The 21,105-nt window shown below is 45.2% G+C and overlaps 1 protein-coding gene across 1 annotated transcript; it reads right to left on the bottom strand.

Moving 5' to 3' along the window:
- Positions 1-6,848: 6,848 nt before the first annotated feature.
- LOC127256717 (GDP-Man:Man(3)GlcNAc(2)-PP-Dol alpha-1,2-mannosyltransferase-like) lies at positions 6,849-7,677 on the bottom strand. The gene has a single exon (XM_051282866.1). The coding sequence runs from the start codon at positions 7,660-7,662 to the stop codon at positions 6,904-6,906; it is 759 nt and encodes a 252-aa protein (XP_051138823.1). The 5' UTR covers positions 7,663-7,677; the 3' UTR covers positions 6,849-6,903.
- Between the last annotated feature and the right edge of the window lie 13,428 nt (positions 7,678-21,105).

Raw genomic sequence — 21,105 nt, 5'->3', positions numbered from 1 at the left:
TATATACAAATATAAAAATATTTTTAATATTAAGTAAAATATAAATATATAATATTTAATATTAAGTTAAATATTTGACCTTTTAAATTTTTGTAATCAGTATTTGAATATTTTTTTGTTTTTTACTTTTTGATTTTTTATAAAAAATTATGTGTTTTAATTAATATTTTTTTGGAAATTGCAATTCAATGAAAGAACATAGTGATATAATCCACATGTATCGGCCCCCTTAGTGTTGTTTACAAATACTATCTTTGTCCGGATGATCCATTATCTTTTTTGTTTATCGATAGTTTCTTTTTATATTTTATAAATTTATTTCTGTTAAACACACTCAACAAAAATTATTATTTTTTTTTAAAAAATGATATTTGTATCATATATATTTTACTGAGATATAATATAGAAATATTTAAACACATATTCAAAAAAAAAAATCATTAAATAATTAATTTCACTATTTAAATAATTAATCTATACTACCTAAATTTTCATGTCCAAACAAAATATATTTTTAGAACTTTTTATATTATTTATCAAATAATAATTTTTCCAAAGATACACATCTCATGAAAAGAGTATGATAGGCTTTTTTTTTTTTTTTTTTTTTTTTTAATGTCCATCTTTGAATATTAATTATTATATTAATACGTAGTATAAATTAAGAAAAAAATACAAAAATATTTATATTAGTCTCTTTTAATACAAATACAATGACATTTGAGAAATAAATTATATAAATTTAATAATATTTTTAATATTAAACACAATGATGCAAACGCAAACGGTACCGTTCTTATGGAACGGAGATAGTATTAAATATTTATTATTTCTTATAGGGAGGAAATATACAAAAATATAATATATATACATACACAATATCCAAAAAAAAAAATACCATAGCTATTGAAATTTATTGAATTTTTTCGGTACGATAACAATATATAAATTGATATTTTTGTATATACAAAAAATATCGTAATTTATTTTGATATTCAATATATCGGCATACTCAGGTATAGATATCTATTATAACGAATTTTCAGTACAATATCGATATGATAAAATATTATATCCCATATCAACCATGTCTTACCATAGACCAAAACACCAAAGGAATCGAATATGAGGAAGAAATAATTCAATGTTGTCCGGAGTTGTTCATTCGTGTTTGCCTGGAGAAGATCAGAAAGAAGATTACATGCATCACTATTCGACCGTTGTTGTTCGTTCAAATCATCAAAAAAGTCGTCTCTGAATTATGCTTTTCCGCTTTCGAATTGCATCACTCTCTGCTATTGGAGAGAAGCCACTACTATTGATGATGGTTGTCCATCGAGCGTTCAGTTAGAATCGTCATTGTCTAGAGTCGATTGACTTCATCAACTAAATCGAATTTTGAATCATGGATGTACTCCCAGCCTTGCAGAATATGTTTGGTTTTATTTATGCAATTACAAACAAGAACAAGGAGTTTTGCTTAAGGCTTTGATTGTTTGGTTTCTCCTATTAATTTTCAAAAATTAAATTTTGCCTTCAATATTATTTTGGACATATTTTATTTGATATATATATTTATATGTTGTAAAAACTAAAAGTAGTGTCGTAATGATAATTTGTAAGCAACAAGAAATATATTTATAAGGAACAAGAAAAGTGTTAATAAATAACAAGAAATTTGTTTATAGTTTTGTTGTGGAAACACAATGTTTATTTAATATCTTAATTTTTCATCGCATTATCATCTATGACTAATACGGGAGGGGATCCTCAACATCACCCCTCCCTGCCCCACTCTTAGCATCATCACACACCCAATGTATAGATACATCGGCGTGTATCTATAAAATCAATTTTATAAATACACACCCATATATCTATATATTGGTGTGTGTGGGCAGGGTGGGGCAGAGAGGGGATGATGCTGAGGATCCCTTCCCGACTAACACATACTTTAGATAACTATTTTGCAAAACATATTACATAACTTTGACCAAAATACGAATATAAATCATCTAATATAGTTACATGATTATGAAAGAAATCACGATGTCAGGTAAACTAAGAACTTCACGTGAAAAGAACTCTTTAAATTCAATTTGACTTAAAAAATATGATAGAAATACAAGTAGTGAATTTATTAATTGATTCACCCGTCCCTATCTACCCACCCACCTCTAAGCCTACGTCAATCCATTTCGCACCCAACCTAATATATGATTTCATAATGCTCTTCAATGGCTGACTCATTCCTTGACTTCATCTTTTAATTTTTTTAATTATGTACTTGTATTTCAAGTTAGTAGTGTAAATTTATTTTTAATCACATTCAATTCAATTTTGAATTCATAAATCAATTTTATAAAAATGAGAAGTTTTAAACATAGGTAAAAATATTTGTCTACTGATGAAATAAATAAAAATAGTTTTTTTTGAATGAGTCAGATCTGTATAATGTCATATATTATAAAATGAATTATATTAGTTTATATTTGTTAAATAATTAGGGCGTGTTTGACAATTGGTTGATAGTTGGTAGCTGTTAGCTGATTCAATTAGCTGATAGTTGTTAACTGATTTAATTAGCTGGTTTGACTAGCTGGTTTGATTAGTTGTTTGTATTAAAATGTTTGGTAAAACAACTGTTTGATATTAGCTGTTTATATGTAAAATGACAATTGAGGACATTTCTATTTTATTTTTGTTTCTAATATATTCAATTATGTTCTTTTGAGTTTAGAATATTTAAAATTTTTTGTTATTAGTTATTGAAAATTGTAAAAGTGTTATAAAAATATTTATTTTTATTACAGTTAAATTTTAAAAAAAAATATATTTTTATTAAAATATATAAGTAGTTTTTTCTATTGAAAATGATGTAAAATATAAAATAATAAATTTTTGTGTATATATTTATTATGTTAGTTATCAATTTGTGATACCCGAGGTTCTCACTACTCATTGGCCAATATATATTTCATATTTTAGGTGCTGATAAATTACTTATATGTTAAATTGTTTATAATTTGGTATATGTTTTACATGTTTATTAATAAGAAAATATTATCATAACTTATTTGAGATTCCAGTAGGATACAAATAGGTTGGGTAAATTATTTAGATATTAAAGGTGTAAGTTATATATGGATCACTTGAAAATTAATTGTAATTTTAAATAAAAACTAAAATAAATAAAATAATAATAAAAATAATCATAATATTAATAATAATAATAATAATGAAAAATAATAATAATAATAATAATAATAATAATAATAATAATAATAATAATAAAAGTTAAGGCGGTGGGGGCAGGGAATAAATCCCCCGCCACCTCAATCATCAATTCATTACAGACGATAAGGCAGAAGGAACGCGAAGAAGAAAAAGAAGAAGAGGAAGAAGAAAAAAAAACTTTTATGCCAAATTCGTTAAAAACCTAGTTCAGGTACTTCTTTGTGTTCACTAATTATTGCTATTTTTACTAAGTAGAGGAAGTTTTGAGTAGAAATAGTTATTTAGTAAATTGGGGTAATATATGTAATTAATTGTTGTTAGATACGATACTGGAATTAGGAAAAGGGCTGTAAGAGTTAGGGTTATTGACGTTTTTTGCAAATTTCAGTTAAGTAGAAATTCATTTGCAACTATAATGCATAAATATATTATTTTACGAGTTATTTATGTTTGTTTGATAATATGTGAATATAAAAAAACTGTAATATGTGATTAATATTATGTGATTATGTAGTTTGAGCCTGTGAGCTTCATATACAAATTGGTTTCAGCCTGTGAGCGCTGCATGTGATATGGTTGAGCCTGTGAACTTTATATTTGATGTTGAAGGAGTCTGTGAGCTCCAAAATTGATGTGGTTTGAACCAGTGAGTTCAATAATATCTGTATATTGTGAAATATGTTGCATTGCATTTTCATTAAACATGCATATCATGCATTGAAATGAAATAAGATGGTTTTACTATGTTCGACCGCTGATTATACACCGAGGGCGGGAGAAGCGACCTCGGAAGAAGCGACCTGGGGAAACCTGGTGTAGGCTACCTGGTGTAGGCCACCGTCTATTGTGACTTTACATACAATGCATAAACAATGCATTCGGAAGAGGCGACCTGGGAAGAAGCGACCCAGGGAAACCTTACGAGGAGACCCGGTGTAGGCCATCGTTTGATTTGAATATATAGATATTGAGCTCTTCCGGTGTATAACAGTGTGTCTAGGGGCCCTGGAAAGTATTTCATAAATAAATTGGTGATTTCAAATGAGAGCACATTCTGCATAGTGAGAATTTTGAGATAAACTTCACATCATACATAATTTCTACTTACGGAGATTTATAAATCTCACTCAACTTATGCATTGTAGGTAATCTTGATTATATATGACTTGGTAGACAGACTGGAGTAGCCGTGGCGCTCTTATAGGCATTTTGAGTTACCGTGTACATAGATGACGACCTGCGGGCATGACCGTGGCTTGTTTTGCTTCCGTTGTTCTACGGAGATTTAGAAGTTGTATGGTGTTGTTATAAATAGTATGTCGATTATGTAGTTTTTGATATGGTTTGAGATCCTTTTGGTGAATTTTAACAGGTTACCGTTGAGTTATGTTATGTTTTGCCGAGAAAAAAATATATACCATGTTAACAGGTTGTTATATATGAATGTAATTAAGAGGGATTATAGCATGTTTACCGTTTACAAATAGGTTGAATTGGCGTTAGTAGTATAGTGTAAGTGGGGTCGTGTCACGATTAGTTCATTATATTTATAATTTTCAATAAATTTAATTTATTTTTAGTATAAAATTTATATAATGTAATTTTAATATAAAAATAAATTATTAATATTTTTATTTTCTATTTTATGTTATTTTAATAAATTTATATATTTTACAATTAAAATAATTTTTATATAAAAATTAATTATTTTAAATTTATAAAAGTAAAATTATATTATAATAAAATATTTTAATATAATTAATAAATAATCAAAATATATTTATTTGTGTAAAATGCATAATAAATTTTTAAGGGCATATAAAGAATAAAAATTTTTTTTACAGAAAAAGCTATTTCAAAACGTTGGTAAGTTAGCTTTTCAGAAATTAGCTTTTTGGGTCCAAAAAACTATTCCAAAAAGCTAATTTACCAAATACCTAAATTAGCTTTTTGACTGGTCAAACAGCTAAAAGCTGTTCAATAAGTTAAAAATTCTTCAAAAAACTATTTGCCAAACACCCACTTAGTGTATTTTACAAAATATATAATATGTCATTTGTTATGAGACGAATGAATTATATTTTAATTAAAGAATATGCATAATAAATAATATTTATTTTAATTTAAAATAAAAAACTCATATTATATTCATTCGTCCTATAAAGTTTTTTTGTTCTTAATTTTGAAGGGACATGAATTTTAAAAAAAATTGTTAAAAAAAAAATTTTAGAGTAAAAAATAAAAATAATATTTTTATTAAAAATGGAAATATAGATATTTTTTATCCGATGGCTAAAGAAATAGACCCTCATATGATAGCTAAACATTGCGCCTTTAGTTAAAACTAAACCCCAAATCATTTTATTCATTTCAACTTTAAAGGGGAGATCACATAGACAGAGTTGGAGAGGAGGGTAGGGCTCACGGCTTACCATGGAATTGGCAGCAAAAAAAAAGAAAACCACTGCCACCAATCTACCCCCTCCGGCTGTGGACGAAGATAATGACCGGATCGCCCTCGATCTCAAGGTTGGTCTCCACCCTCTCAAGGTTCGTTCCCGTTCCTCATTTTTTCCGTGCTCCCTATTTTGTTGCTTCATCGCTCTGTCGCCACCATGCTTTTTAACCCCGAAATTCAATGTTAAACTTCTGGGTTTATCGTCTGGCAAGTTTTTAGTTTTCGCCATTGAGAACTTCCGGATTTTTGGTCTGGACTACGGAATTAAAGTGAAAATTTATGCGATACAAGTTCTTGCTTTATTATTATTATTATTATTATTATTATTATTATTATTATTATTATTATCATTATTTATTTCCCCTTTTAGATTCTTATATTGATAGCCTATTTATAATTTAACCCTTGGTTCATAATCAATCAGCATGTGATTCAAGTGTTTTAAGCTATTTCAGGGAACCAACAAAGCACATACTTAACTTCTGTGAACGTCTGATCACTTGCGAGTTTTGATCGAAACTTCAGCTAATTGTTTCACATTCATTTCACATCATCATTCGGAAACCCATAAGAGGCCTATAAAACGGTTCCTTTAGTTCAACTCCTTAATGAAATGCCATTATTGTCTTCATGGCATTGTTGATGCATCTGTTTTTTCTTATATTTATTTATTATCATGTTGTTAAGAAAAAATTTATCTCATAATTAACTATATTTTTGCGTGCATCCCCCCATATATGTATAATCGTGATCTATAAATGTGGTTTTTCAAACTCTGCTCGCTGTGATGATTTATTAAAGAAGATAAAACATTGGTTTCATTGTTTCATGGTAAGTTCCTAGATATCATCTAGAAATCCTTAAGAGACCTTATGTCAACATCTTAGCGGTGAATGCATAATTACTGTTTTCATGTTGCTTTGGGGGGTTAGGGTTTTTTTTTTTTTTTTTATATGGTTGGGCTCAAAGAGCTGCCTACTTTGGGGGGTTAGGGTTTAGGTTTAGGTTTTTGGGGTTTTTTTTTGTATCCTACGTGCAATAAAGAAACAGGCCATGCATTTCGACTTATCAAGATTTATCAAAGCCCAAAACTACGTCAGTATAGAAGGGATTGATCATAAATTATGGTCAGAGAAGCATGTTCTAACTCAACTATATTGTAAATTTGTTAACAAAATAGAGTTTAGAATTACCGAGTTTTCTTGTCATTAAGATTGAGAAGAACCCGACATGAGTGGTTCTATTGCAGCCATGAAATCTTGATCGAATCTTTGTCCTGAAAACTGTAAAGCTCGTTTTCTTGCAGCTGCAGCCATTTCAAGCCGGTCCGAATCTGACATTCTGATAACCAAAAGAATGGCATCGGCGTATTCTTGGACAGTTTGGGCGAGAAACCCCGTTGGCTTTCCATCCTCGGGTAAAACTATGTCCATTTTGGGATCAGCTGAATTGTGAGCGATTGGTATAGCACCGGCAGCCATGAATTCCACCACACTGATACTAAAATGCTCGTCTGTCATGGAATGAATTCCCATCGTTGCATCACCCAAGAGACTCACCAGCTTACTGTAGGGCACATTTTTATAAAACTCAACATGACAGCCCAAATTTAGCTCATTCGTACGGTTTTTTAAAACAAGCAATCGCTTCTCGTTTGCTTTATTCCTGCAACTACCGACAAACTGGAGTTTAGGCCGGAGGAGATGTGAATCAAGATTCTCGATAGCAACCGCAAATGCCTCAAGTTGAAGCAGGTGAGCCTTATCGGGACGAAATTGAGCCACATAAATTATCCTCATTGGCTCCACCGATCTTTCCAAGGGTAGCTTCTGGAGACCAGAAGTATCATAGGGAGGGTAGACCCTCTTAATACAAGAAGGGATTCCCCAAAGCTTCTCGATATGTGCTTGAGTCCATGAAGAATTGACCATTGCAAGATGCGCACAAGAGCCTACACTTCCGTACATCTAGTTGAAAATCTTGTAATAGATAACTTTACAATGCGAGAAGAAGACGCTTTTTGCAATCTAAGCATCATTGTTATGCAGAGAGCTTCGCACTTGCACAGACGGGTTTAGGGTTTTCTTTTAATGGCTGAGCTCAAAGAGCTGCCTACGTACCCAAACGGGATCAAGCCATACGTAGTTCTAAAAAAGTTTGTGCGTACAAGGTCTAAAAGGATAAAAAGCAGTAAAAAGAAACTTATAAAAGCAAGTAAGAGCTAACGAAAGCAAAAGCACGGAAGGCCCGCTGCGCCAGCATGGATGAAGCTACGAGCCCTCGCAGGGATGTCCGCTGGCTCTAGGATCCGCATCTGAGGAAGGGAGACTGATGTGTTCGCAAGGTTGTCCGCCACTTGATTGCCCTCGCGGTAGATATGAGAGATCCTCCACTCGATGGTGCGTAGTTGAAGACGCAGGTGGTGAAGACAAGGTTGGAGGGTCCAATGTCCCGTCGAGGAGGAGAGTAAAGAGATACTACTGGCAGAGTCCGTCTCAATCCATAGAGGGAGGAGGCCTCGGGTTTAGGGTTTAAGGTTTAGGGTTTAGGGTTTAGGGTTTAGGGTTTTTTTTTTTAAAACCAAATTTTCATATCATCCAAGAAATTTTTACAAGTCCAAACAAAAAGGCCCAAACAAGGTTTGGGCCTCCTCAACCAGTACATGCTAGCTAGCCCAGTAGTGACACAGATCCGGCCCAAGGTAAAAGCCAAACCAAAACAGCTAAATACAATATTTTCCCTACAGCTAATCCAAATGGGCCAAATGGAAATGAAAGCCCAAGCCCTTCAAAATACAAATGCTTGTGGGCTTTGAAAAAATAACAGACAGACCCAATAAAACACAGCCCAATTTCAAGACAAAACCCAGTAAACACATTTAGGATTTAGGGTGTAGGGTTTTTTTTTTTATGGCTAGGCTCAAAGAGCTGCCTACGTACCCAAACGGGATCAAGCCATACGTAGTTCTAAAAAAGTTTGTGCGTACAAGGTCTAAAAGGATAAAAGAAGTAAAAAGAAACTTATAAAAGCAAGTAAGAGCTAACGAAAGCAAAAGCACGGAAGGCCCACTGCGCCAGCATGGATGAAGCCACGAGCCCTCGCAGGGATGTCCGCTGGCTTTAGGATCCGCATCTGAGGAAGGGAGACTGATGTGTTCGCTAGGTTGTCCGCCACATGATTGCCCTCGCGGTAGATATGGGAGATCCTCCACTCGATGGTGCGTAGTTGAAGACGCAGGTGGTGGAGACAAGGTTGGAGGGTCCTATGTCCCGTCGAGGAGGAGAGTAATGAGATACTGCTGGCGGAGTCCGTCTCAATCCATAGAGGAAGGAGGCCTCGCACCACTGCTAAGTCCACGCCAGATCGAATCGCTTGTAATTCAGCCAGAGTATTTGTCGCGTGCGGGAGTGGGATCTGGAAGGCCACAAGGGGAGCGCCCGTGGCGTCCCGAATAATGCCCGCAGCCCCAGCAGCACCTGGATTTCCAAGTGATGCCCCCTCGGTGTTGAGTTTGAACCATCATGGAGTAGGAGCTTCCCAGCGCACTAAAACCGGCGGCCGAGGGACTGGGGGCGGGAGGTGAAGGCCGAGACGGGAAGCAAGGTGAAAATCCCCTGACCATTGCTGTCGCTGAAGGAGTTTAGGGTTTAGGGTTTAGGGTTTTTTTTTTGGCTGGGCTCAAAGAGCCGGGATCAAGCCATACGTAGTTCTAAAAGTTTGTGCGTACAATGTCGAAAAAGGGTAAAGCAGTAAAAAGAAACTTATAAAAGCAAATAAAAGCTAACGAAAGCGAAAGCACGAAAGGCCTGCTGCGTCAGCATGATGAAGCCACGAGTCCTCGCAAGAATGTCTGTGGGCTCCAGGATCCGTATCTGAGGAAGAGAGACTGATGTGGCCGCAAGTTTATCCGCCACTTTATTGCCCTCGCAGTTGATATGGGAGATCCTCCACTCGATGGTGCGTAGTTGTAGACGCAGGTGATGGAGACAAGGTTGGAGGGTCCAATGTCCCGCCGAGGAGGAGAGTAAAGAGATACTGCTGGCGGAGTCCGTCTCAATCCATAGAGGGAGGAGGCCTCGTGCCACTGCTAAGTCCACGCCAAATCGAATTGCATGCAACTCAGCCAAAGTATTTGTCGTGTGCGGGAGTGGGACCTGGAAGGCCACAAGGGGAGCACCCGTGGCGTCCCGAATAATGCCCGCAGCCCCAGCAGCACCTGGATTTCCAAGTGATGCCCCATCAGTGTTGAGTTTGAACCATCCCGGAGTAGGAGCTTCCCAGCGCACTAAAACCGGCGGCCGAGGGACCGGGGGCGGGAGGCGAAGGCCGAGACGGGAGGCAAGGTGGAAATCCCCTGACCAATGCTATCGCTGGAGTAGGCCAGCACGCCAAAGGACCTGCAAATGAGAGTGAATGCGCCAAATAATCCGGTCAGACGAAATCTGGATACCTTGGTGTTTGGCGTCGTTCCGTGCCATCCAAAGAAACCAGAAAACTAGAAGAGGGATAGAGGCACGGATGCTCCGCACATGAGGGGAGGACAGGCGCCAAGCAGAAACCATGAGGTGGGGCGCATGGGTCCCTGGGAGTTGGATGCGAAATAAGTCGGCGAAATGGTGCCACACACGTTGCGCAACCGCCGACGAGAAGAATAAGTGCTTGATCGTCTCAGACTCCCGACAGCACTGGCAGCGAGAAACAATAGGAAGGCCCATCTTCCGTAAGGCCTCATCGACGGGTATCCGACAGCGAAATAAACGCCATAGGAAAACTGACATTGTAGGAGTAAGAAGTGGCGACCATAGGCTGCAAGAAAGCCAGCTCCGAGCCCCAACCGTGCGGCTCATCTCCCAAGCAGAAGTCGTAGAAAAAAAACCTGCAGTCGAGGCCTTCCAGATTGGCTGATCGGCAGTCAGGGGATCAAAAGGAATCGCAGAGACCTGCTGAACAAGTGTTTCCGGAAGGTAGGCCCGAAGGTGCGTCAAATCGCACGTCCCATTTGACCACATCTCCTTCACCCGTATCGGCGGGGGACGGTCCTGGCGGTCAGTGCAGAGAGGGCGATCGCCACACCAAGTATCATACCAAAAGAAGCACTCCCCACGCCCCAAATTTCAAGTGATCTGAGTCTGCGCCTCATCTCGAACTTGGTAGAGAAGCTTCCATACCGGACTGTCGTAGCTTCGGCAAGGTGCAAGGCCTGGGAAAGAGTTGCGAAAATACTTCTGTTGAAGCGCACGAGCCCAAAGGGAGGATCCCTCTCTGAGCCGCCACCACAGTTTAAACGAGAATGCCCGAACCATATCAGACAGGCGACGAATGCCAAGCCCACCCTCCTGCTGCGGCCGTGTAATATCCGCCCAGGAGATCCAATGGCGGCGGCGGTGCCCGTGATAAGAGCTCCAGAAAAAACGAGCAAAAAACTGCTCCACAGAGTGAAGGACAGTCTGGGGGGGCAAAGTACCTGCAGCAGATAGAGGGGGAGCGAGAACAGAGTGCTCTTGATCAACTGTAAGCGACCCCCATGTGATAGAACTGAGCGATCCCAACGCTGCAGATAACGACGGAGCTTCCCAATGAGTTCCTTATAAAGAATATTACGCCGATTACCCACATAGAGCGGTGCACCGAGATACGTAAGGTGAAGTCCAGCCGTGCCGAAACCAGTCACAGATTGAAGCTGCCGCTGTACACTCTCCGGGCACTGGCGGCTGAAGATAAATTGGCTTTTCTGGCAGTTCACCTTCTGACCAGTAATCCGTGCATAGGTCGTTTGAAAGTCCGTCAGAAGGCTGATGCGATCGCCACAGGTATTAGCAAATATGAGGACATCATCCGCATAGGCTAGGTGCGTCAACCGGAACCGACCACAACACCGGTAGTACAGATCCGGGACACGACTGTATAGGCGCTCCAAGCCGCGTGATAAAAGATCTGCAGCCAAAACAAACAGGGTCGGGGACAGGGGGTCTCCCTGCCTAAGGCCTCGCAAGGAGGGGAAGAAGCCACCCAGGTCCCCATTCACAAGGATTGAGTACCAAGCATGCTCTACACAATTCATGATCAAGGTGATGAAATGAACCGGGAAACCGAACCTGGTAAGGGCATGCCGCAAGAACCGCCACGAGACCCGATCGTAGGCCTTGTTAAGGTCCAATTTCAGCAATAAGTTATGCGATTCGCCCCGCAGATTGAGATCATGGACTATTTCCGAAGCCAGCAGGATATTGTCAGCGATCGCTCGGCCTTTGACAAAGCCACTCTGATGCGGTGATATGAGCTGCGGCAGTAGCGGGCCAAGGCGCATAAGAAGCTTTGTGAAGATCTTACTACTCACATTACAGAGGCTAATAGGCCGATAATCAGCCCAAGCGAGTGGTCCGTCCTTCTTGGGGATAAGCACAAGAGTCGTCGCCGTATAGAACTTCAGGAGAGGAGCTCCCGAAAAGAAATCCAATACAACATCAAACACATCCTCCCGGATAATATCCTAACACTTTTGGTAGAAGGCGGCAGAGAAGCCATCGGGGCCAGCCACACTATCCTGATCAATCGAGAAAACCACAGCACGAACATCCGAAAGCGTAGGCGGCGCAAGCAACCAAGTGCACTCGGCCGGCGGGACCTAGGGCGGTGGATCCGCCAAGGCATCCATTCCCGAGGTGTCGGCATCATCAGGCTGTCCCAGCATCTTAGAGAAATAGGTGATGGCAGAGCGCTTAATATCTGAGTGATCAGTGAGAGTACGATCACCGTCCGCCATCGAGAAAATCGTAGCCCGCCGGCATCGTTCCTTCACCATGGAGTGGAACATACGGGAATTCTGCTCACCCTCGACCGCCCACCGACATGCTGCTTTTTGTTTCCAGAAAGCTTCCTCCAGTGCAATCGCATGTGTCAAAGCCGCAGCGCTACGTTGACGACAGAGGAGGTTGGCATTAGAGGGATCCCGATCGAAAGCCACCTTGCACTCCTCTGCATTATTCTCTGCTGCCGCCAGTACCTGAAAGACATTACCAAATACCTATTTGTTCCACCATTTCAGAGGCTGCTTGAGGCGTCCAAGTTTCAGCCGCAGGTTGAGGAGACCGGTGGTACCCGTCGGGACGACCCAACTCTGGCGGACGTGGTCCTGGAAGGTGTGGTGTCTGGTCCACATATTCTGAAACCGGAATGCAGAGGCAAGGCGGTGTCGTTCATGCGAGAACCGGACCAAGAGCGGGGCGTGATCCGAATGCATCCGCGGGAGGTGTCTAACCCGAGTCATCTCGGCGAAATCCTCCCAGGCAGTATTGTAGAGAATGCAGTCAAGGCGCTCCCAAACTCGCCGATTTGTCCATGTATGGGGAGAGCCTTTGAAGCCGACATCAATAAGATTCGCATCAAGGATAGCCGCTGAGAAATCCTGAATAGAGCGCAATTTAGGGCGACCTGGGCCCTTCCGTTCAGATATGTCGGCGATGGCATTAAAGTCGCCACCGATCAGCCAAGGAGACCCCAATGACGAGGCCGTTGTGTCTTGTAAGAAAGACCAGAGGGCACGGCGCTGGGTAACAGAGCATCACGCATAGATCCCAGATAGAAAAAAAGGCCGGCGGTGCTGCGGAGACGAAACCTGCACATGAAGACACTGATCGATCTCCAAGATAGGCTCCAGTTTATAGGAGGCATCAGCAAGAATCCAGATAGAATTGACCGCGTTGGTAAGCATCTGGGAGAAACCAAACCACCGGCAAAAGAAAGCAACGTCCGCTAGCGGGTACGGTGTTGCTTGCAGAGCCAACGTACCTCTCGTTGAGCTCGGGGGTTGCCAACCCCACGCACATTTCAAACCAAGAGGGAAGTATCGGTCATCGAGAACTAGCAGAACGTCGACGAGAGGAACTTACTTGCTGACGAGAGATGCTGCGGGTAACCGGTCTAGAGAAGGTCAGCGGCAGTACCTGCGGCCGGTCATCCGACACTGTCGCTAAGGAGCCACTAAGAGACGGAGGTTCAGCAGCCTGATTCAAAATGCACACCCCCTTGCTCGGATGCGACTCCGTCGACAGAGCGACAATAAGAAGGAGCGGTTCCGATGAAGTCCGCATGAGGGGTGGGTTCGGACCAAATTCAGGGAGGAGTTCAGTCCCGGCAGATGCATCAACAGGTAGATCACCAGAGTAAAGATCAGTAGTTCCCCTCGGGGAAAGAGACAGTGAGTCGATGAGGGGCGGTTGGCCATCCTTAATAAGGGGCGAGTCGCCATCCGAGTCCTCGGCAAATTTGGCTTGTAGTGCAGAGTCCTCGTCCCGCTGGGTTTCCGAGGAGGGAGAATCGGTGGCCGATAGGCATGTATCCACTGATAGAGCACGTCGAGTGCAAATAAGTGACGCATGGGGGGGTCAGAGAGCAACATTGCCTTCCCTTTATCCAGACCATGACCAGAGGGAAGTCCCCAACTTGCCAGGGACTAAGCAGGGGGAAGCGACATAGACTCCGGAGGTACCTGCAAATCATCAGCAATCATTGGCAAGGGCGTCGAGGGTACCTGAACGTCCAATGGTGGCTGCGGAAGGAGACCAAGGGCTGGGGCGGTGGCAGGAGTCGTCGGGGTTTGGGGTTTGGGGTTCAGGGTTTAGGGTTCAGGGTTTAGGGTTTAGGGTTTGGGGTTTAGGTTTAGGGGTTAGGGGTTAGGGGTTAGAGGTTTAGGGGTTCGGGGGTTCGGGGGTTCGGGGTTCGGGGTTTGGGGTTTTTTATTTTTATTTTTATTTTTATTTTTTTTTATTTTTATTTTTTTTATTTTTTTATTTACCAAGACGAGGCCTATAACCGGAAACGGAAGCCCGGAAGTCCGTCGGCATCCGCTCGAAGAAGGCCTCTAGTCGCCCGAGGGAGATCCATCGGAAGAAGTATCCGCTCCGTCGGAAGGGAGACCGCCGTCGTCGCTAAAATATCCGCAACACGGTTCCCCTCTCGATAAATGTGCGAGATCCTCCAAGTCGTATCCCGTAACCGCATGCGAAGAGTAAGAAGACACATCTGAAGTGACCAATGACTCATCGAGGAGGAGATCAGAGAAATACATGCCGTCGAGTCTGTCTCGATCCATAACGGCACCAATCCCCGATTAATCGCAATCCCAACTCCCCTCTGAATCGCTGTCAGCTCTGCCAGAGTGTTCGTCGCGTGTGAAATCGGAACCTGATATGCGACGAGCACTGCTCCAGCCGAATCCCGTATAAGACCGGCCGCTCCAGCCGCACCGGGATTGCGAAGCGAAGCACCATCGGTGTTAAGCTTGAACCATCCCGGGGACGGTGCCTCCCAACGCACCATAATCGGAGGTCAAGGAACCGGAGGGGGATATCGAAATCCAAGCCCATCAGCAATATGGAAATCGTCCTCCCAATGTCGACGCAGAAGGACCCTAGCCCGCCATAGGGTCTGCAAATGTGCATGAATCCGCCAGATGATCCTCTCGGAAGACACACGAAGCCCCCTATGCTTCGCGTCATTCCGAGCTGTCCAAATGAACCAGAATACCAACAATGGAACATACGCCCTAATACTCTGAGGACGCGTCGAAGAGAGTCTCCATGATGACACCAACAAATGCGGAGTGTGTGTCTCCGGCAACGATATCCCAAATAATGCTGCGAAGTGCCCCCAAACTCTCATGGCAACTCCGGAATCAATAAAGACATGTGAGATAGTCTCTATCTCCGCATGACAACAATGGCAGCGCGATACAATCGGAATCCTATAGTACTGAAGGATCTCATCCATCGGTATTTAGGGTTTAGGGTTTAGGGTTTAGGGTTTAGGGTTTAGGGTTTAGGGTTTAGGGTTTAGGGTTTAGGGTTTAGGGTCTAGGGTCTAGGGTCTAGGGTTTAGGGTCTAGGGTCTAGGGTCTAGGGTTTAGGGTTTAGGGTCTAGGGTCTAGGGTTTTTTTTTTTTTTTTTTTTTTTTTTTTTTTTTTTTTTTTTTTTTGGCTGGGCTCAAAGAGCTGCCTACGTACCCCAACGGGATCAAGCCATACGTAGTTCTGCAAAGTTCGGTACAAGTGCTGCAAATGTAAATAAAGAGTGTAAGCAAATAAAAGCTAACGGAAGCGAAAGCACGGAAGGCCCGCCGCGTCAGCATGGATGAGGCCACGGGTCCTCGCTGGGATGTCCGCCGGCTCAAGGATCCGCATATGAGGAAGGGCAACAGAGGTGTTCGCCAAGTTGTCCGCCACTTTATTGCCCTCGCGGAAAATATGAGAGATCCTCCACTCGATGCTGCGAAGCTGTAGGCGCAGGTGGTGGAGACAAGGCTGGAGAGTCCAGTGTCCCGTCGAGGAGGAGATGAGAGAGATACTGCTGGCCGAGTCCGTCTCGATCCAGAGAGGGAGGAGGCCGCGGGCAACCGCCAGGTCCACTCCAGATCGAATCGCCTGCAGTTCGGCCAAAGTGTTCGTCGTATTCAAAAGGGGAACTTGGAATGCCACAATTGGGGCGCCGGTGGCATCCCGAATGACGCCCGCGGCTCCAGCGGCGCCTGGATTCCCGAGCGATGCCCCATCAGTGTTGAGTTTGAACCAGCCTGGAGACGGGGCTTCCCAGCGTACCATGACCGGCGGCCGAAGAACCGGAGGCGGGAGGCGAAGGCCGAGAGTGGAGGCTAAGTGCACCTCCCCAGGCCAGTGCTGTCGCTGAAGGAGGCCAGCACGGCCCAACACCTGCAAATGAGAGTGAATACGCCAAATAATCCTGTCAGAGGAAATCTGGATACCTCGGTGTTTGGCGTCATTCCGTGCCGTCCAAAGAAACCAGAAGGCCAGAAGTGGGATATAGGTACGGATGCTCCGCGCATGTGGGGAGGACAGACGCCAAGCAGAGACCATCAGGTGGGGCGCATGTGTCCGCGGGGTTCGGATACGGAATAGGTCGGCAAGATGGCGCCACACGCGCTGGGCAACCGCCGACGAGAAGAATAAGTGTGCAAAAGTCTCGGATTCACTGCAGCACTGGCAGCGAGAAACAATAGGGAGACCCAGCCTCCAAAGGGCCTCGTCAACAGGTATCCGACGGCGAAATAAACGCCATAGGAATACCGACATCGTAGGCGTAAGTAGTGGCGACCAGAGGCAGCAGGAAAGCCAACTCCGAGCCCCGGCTGTCCGGCTCATCTCCCAGGCTGAGGTAGTAGTAAAAGTACCTGTGTCCGAAGCCTTCCATATCGGCTGATCCGCTATCAGGGGGTCAAAAGGAATCGCAGAGACCCGCTGAACAAGGGATGCCGGAAGGTAGGCCTGAAGGCGCGTCAAATCCCACGACCCGTTAACCCACATCTCTTTCACCCGAATCGGCGGAGGGCGGTCCCGGCGGTCAGTGCAGAGAGGGCGATCGCCGCACCAAGTATCATACCAGAAGAAACAGTCCCCACGCCCCAAGTTCCAAGTGATCTGCGTCTGTGCCTCATCGCGGATCTGGCAAAGACGTTTCCAGACCGGGCTGTCGTAGTTCCGGCAGGGGGCGAGACCCGGGAAGGAGCTGCGGAAATATTTATGCTGGAGCGCGCGAGCCCAAAGAGAGGAACCATCTCTGAGACGCCACCACAATTTAAGCGAGAAGGCGCGAACCATGTCGGACAGGCGGCGAATACCAAGCCCGCCCTCGTCCTGGGGCCTCGCCGCATCCATCCAGGAAATCCAATGGCGGCGACGGTGGCCATGATAGGAGCCCCAGAAGAAACGAGCACAGAGCTGCTCCACTGAGTGTAGGACAGCCTGGGGGGGGTTAAGGACCTGTAGGAGGTAAAGGGGAAGCGAGAAGAGCGTGCTTCTGATCAGTTGCAAGCGACCTCCGTGAGAGAGAACGGAGCGGTCCCAACGCTGCAGATATCGCCGCAGTTTCCCAAGTAGGTCTTCGTAGAGGATATTACGCCGATTGCCCACATAGAGCGGGGCGCCGAGGTACGTAAGGGGAAGTCCAACCCTGCCGAAACCAGTGACGGACTGAAGCTGTCGCTGGACCCTCTCCGGGCATCGGCGGCTAAATACCAGCTGACTTTTCTGACAGTTCACCATCTGGCCAGTAGTTCGCGCATACGTCGTCAGAAAATCCGTCAAGAGGCTGATTCGATCACCACGGGTATTGGCAAAGATGAGAACATCATCCGCATAGGCTAGGTGCGTCAATCGGAACCGACCACGACACCGATAGTACAGGTCCGGGTACCGATTGTATAGGCGCTCCAAGCCGCGAGATAAGAGATCTGCAGCCAAAACAAAGAGAGTCGGGGACAGGGGGTCTCCCTGCCTGAGGCCTCGCGAGGAGGGGAAGAAACCGCCCAAGTCCCCATTCACAAGAATCGAGTACCAAGCATGCTCGACACAATTCATAATCAAGGTGATAAAATGAGGCGGGAAACCGAACCTGGTAAGGGCATGTCGCAAGAACCGCCACGATACCCGATCGTATGCCTTATTCAAATCCAGTTTCAGCAGCAAATTGTGCGAGTCCCCCCTCAAATTGAGATCATGTACCATTTCCGATGCCAGCAAAATATTGTCTGCAATTGCCCGACCTTTGACAAAACCACTCTGGTGTGGCGACAGAAGCTGCGGCAGTAGCGGACCAAGTCGCACAGTGAGTAACTTCGTGAAGATCTTAGAACTCACATTACAGAGGCTGATAGGCCGAAAATCAGCCCAAGCGACTGGCCCGTCCGTCTTGGGGATAAGCACAAGTGTCGTTGCCGTATAGAACTTCAGAAGAGGAGCTCCCGAGAAGAAATCCAGAACAGCATCGAAAACATCCTCGTGAATAATATCCCAACACGTTTGATAGAAAGCGGCGGAAAAGCCATCAGGGCCAGCCACACTGTCCTTGTCAATCGAGAAAACCACAGCACGAACCTCCGCAAGTGTTGGTGGTTCCAGCAACCGAGCACATTCAGCCAAAGGAACCTGAGGCGGAGGGTCCGCCAGTGCATCCATCCCCGAGGTGTCTGCATCGTCAGGCTGACCAAACATCTCGGAGAAGTAGGTAATAGCTGACTGCTTAATGGCTGAGTGATCAGTGAGGGTACGAGCACCGTCCCTCATCGAGAAAAGCGTAGCCCGCCGACGCCGTTCCTTCACCATGGAGTGGAACATTCTGGAGTTTCGCTCTCCCTCAACTGCCCAACGACATGCTGCTTTTTGTTTCCAGAAGGCCTCCTCAAGAGAAATCGCATGTGTCAAGGCTGCTGCGCTCCGTTGACGACGGAGGAGGTTGGCGTCAGAGGGATCCCGATCGAAATCCGCTTCGCACTCCTCAGCATCTTTCTCTGCTGCTGCAAGTACCTGAAACACATTACCAAATACCTGTTTGTTCCACCACTTCAGAGCCTGCTTGAGGCGTCCGAGTTTCAATCGCAGGTTGAGGAGACCGGTGGTGCCCGTCGGGACAGCCCAACTCTGGCGGACGTGGTCCTGAAAAGAGTGGTGTCTAGTCCACATGTTCTGAAACCGGAATGCAGAGGCTAGGCGGTGCCGTTCATGCGAGAAACGGACCAAGAGCGGGGCGTGGTCCGAATGCATCCGCGGTAAGTGCCTGACTCGAGTTGTCTCCGCAAAATCCTCCCAGGCAGAGCTGTAAAGAATGCGATCAAGGCGCTCCCAAACCCGCCGATTGGTCCATGTGTGCGGGGGGCCCTCGAAACCAGCATCAATGAGGTTCGCATCGAGGATTGCGGTCGAGAAATCCTGAATAGAGCGCAATTTAGGCCGACCCGGGCCCTTCCGTTCAGATATATCGGCGATGGCATTAAAATCACCGCCAATCAGCCAGGGGGATCCCAGTGACGAAATCGCGGTGTCATGTAAGAAAGACCAAAGCTCGCGGCGCTGGGTGATAGAACACCTCGCATATATGCCAGATAAAAGAAAAGGCCGGCGAATCTGTGGAGATGATACCTGCACATGAAGACACTGATCGATCTCCGATATAGGCGCCAGTGTATAAGAATCATCAGCAAGAATCCAGATAGAATTAGCCGTGTTGGTTAGCATCTGAGAGAAACCAAACCGCCGGCAGAAGAAAGCAGTGTCCGCCAGAACCATGGGTTCAAGGATGATGAGAAGGCGGATACGGTGTTGCTTACAAAGCCAATGTACCTCCCGTTGAGCCCTGGGGTTACCAATTCCTCGAACATTCCAGACCAGAATGTAGGTGTCTGTCATCGAGTACTAGCAGAAGGGCGACGAGAGGAACTTACTTGCTGACGAGAGATGCTGCGGGTGATCGGCCTAGAGAAGGTTGGCGGCAGAGCCTGTGGCCGGTCATCCGACACTGTCTCCAAGGATCCGCTGAGAGACGGAGGATCAGCAGCCTGGTTCAAAACGCACACCCCTCTGCTCGGATGCGACTCCGTCGACAGAGCGACAACAGGGAGCGGTTCCGACGAAGTCCGCAGGAGGGGTGGGTTCGGACCAGATTCAGGGAGGAGCTCTGTCCCTGTAGTTGCATCAGCAGGGAGATCACAAGAGTGAAGATCAGTGGTACCTCTCGGGGAGAGAGACAGTGAATCAATGAGGGGCGGTTGGCCATCCTTAATAAGGGGCGAGTCACCATCCGAGTCCTCGGCGAAAGTGGCATGAAGTGCAGAGTCCTCATCCCGCTGGGTGTCCGAGGAAGGAGAACCCGTGGCCGATAGGCATGTGTCCACTGAAAGATCACGTCGATCGCAGATAGGTGATGCAGGGGGGTCCGAGAGCAGCACTGCCTTCCCCTTATCCAGGCCATGACCAGAGGGGAGTCCCCAGATTGCCAAAGACTGAGCAGGAGGAAGCGACACAGGCTCCGGGGGTACCTGCATATCATCAGGAAGCAGTGGTAAAGGCGGCGAGGGTACCTGATCGTCCAAAGGGGGCTGCAGAAAGAGACCGAGGGCTGGAGCGGTGGCAGGAGTCGCTGGAGTGGGACTCAGCCGACAGTCGTCCAGCGGGGAAGCAGGACTGTCGATCGGGGGCTCAGCTGTAGTCTGTCCAGCCAGAGGGCGGACCGGAGAGGTTTCCGAAGGCGCCCGGAAGTCCCCAAAAGTAACTCGAACACCAGAGGTAAGCAGGATCGCAGAGGCATCCCCCCGTGAGTGGGCAAAGGTCACCCGAGGAGGAGCGTGGGGGCGATGAGCCTCCGCAGGGCCGCTGAGATGCGCCGGTATTACCTGCTGTGAATTCCTGGCCGTCTGTGATGGATTTGGGGCCACTTGTGTCTCCCCAAAGGACACCCGCACACCTGAACGAAGGCGTCTGGAACCGTTCAACTCCGGTATGTCATCAGAAGGTCTCCGGGTAGAAGGCTGGGGGTCCTGGCGGAGGGGCCGAAGAGGAGCCTGCAAGGAGCCAGAATCATTAGTGATACCAGTAGAAGGCGTACCCCGATTTCGATTGCGGCGCCGAC

Source organism: Andrographis paniculata, unplaced genomic scaffold (assembly GCF_009805555.1).
Source record: "Andrographis paniculata isolate CXL003 unplaced genomic scaffold, ASM980555v1 Contig56END, whole genome shotgun sequence".
NCBI classification, from domain to species: Eukaryota; Viridiplantae; Streptophyta; class Magnoliopsida; order Lamiales; family Acanthaceae; genus Andrographis; species Andrographis paniculata.
Note: the sequence above shows the minus strand (reverse complement) of the source record. Positions and strands in the feature narration are given on the sequence as shown.

Bases quoted from the DNA above. Each gene is read 5' to 3' on its own strand.
- LOC127256717 (XM_051282866.1), bottom strand. From the start codon at position 7,662: ATGTACGGAAGTGTAGGCTCTTGTGCGCATCTTGCAATGGTCAATTCT.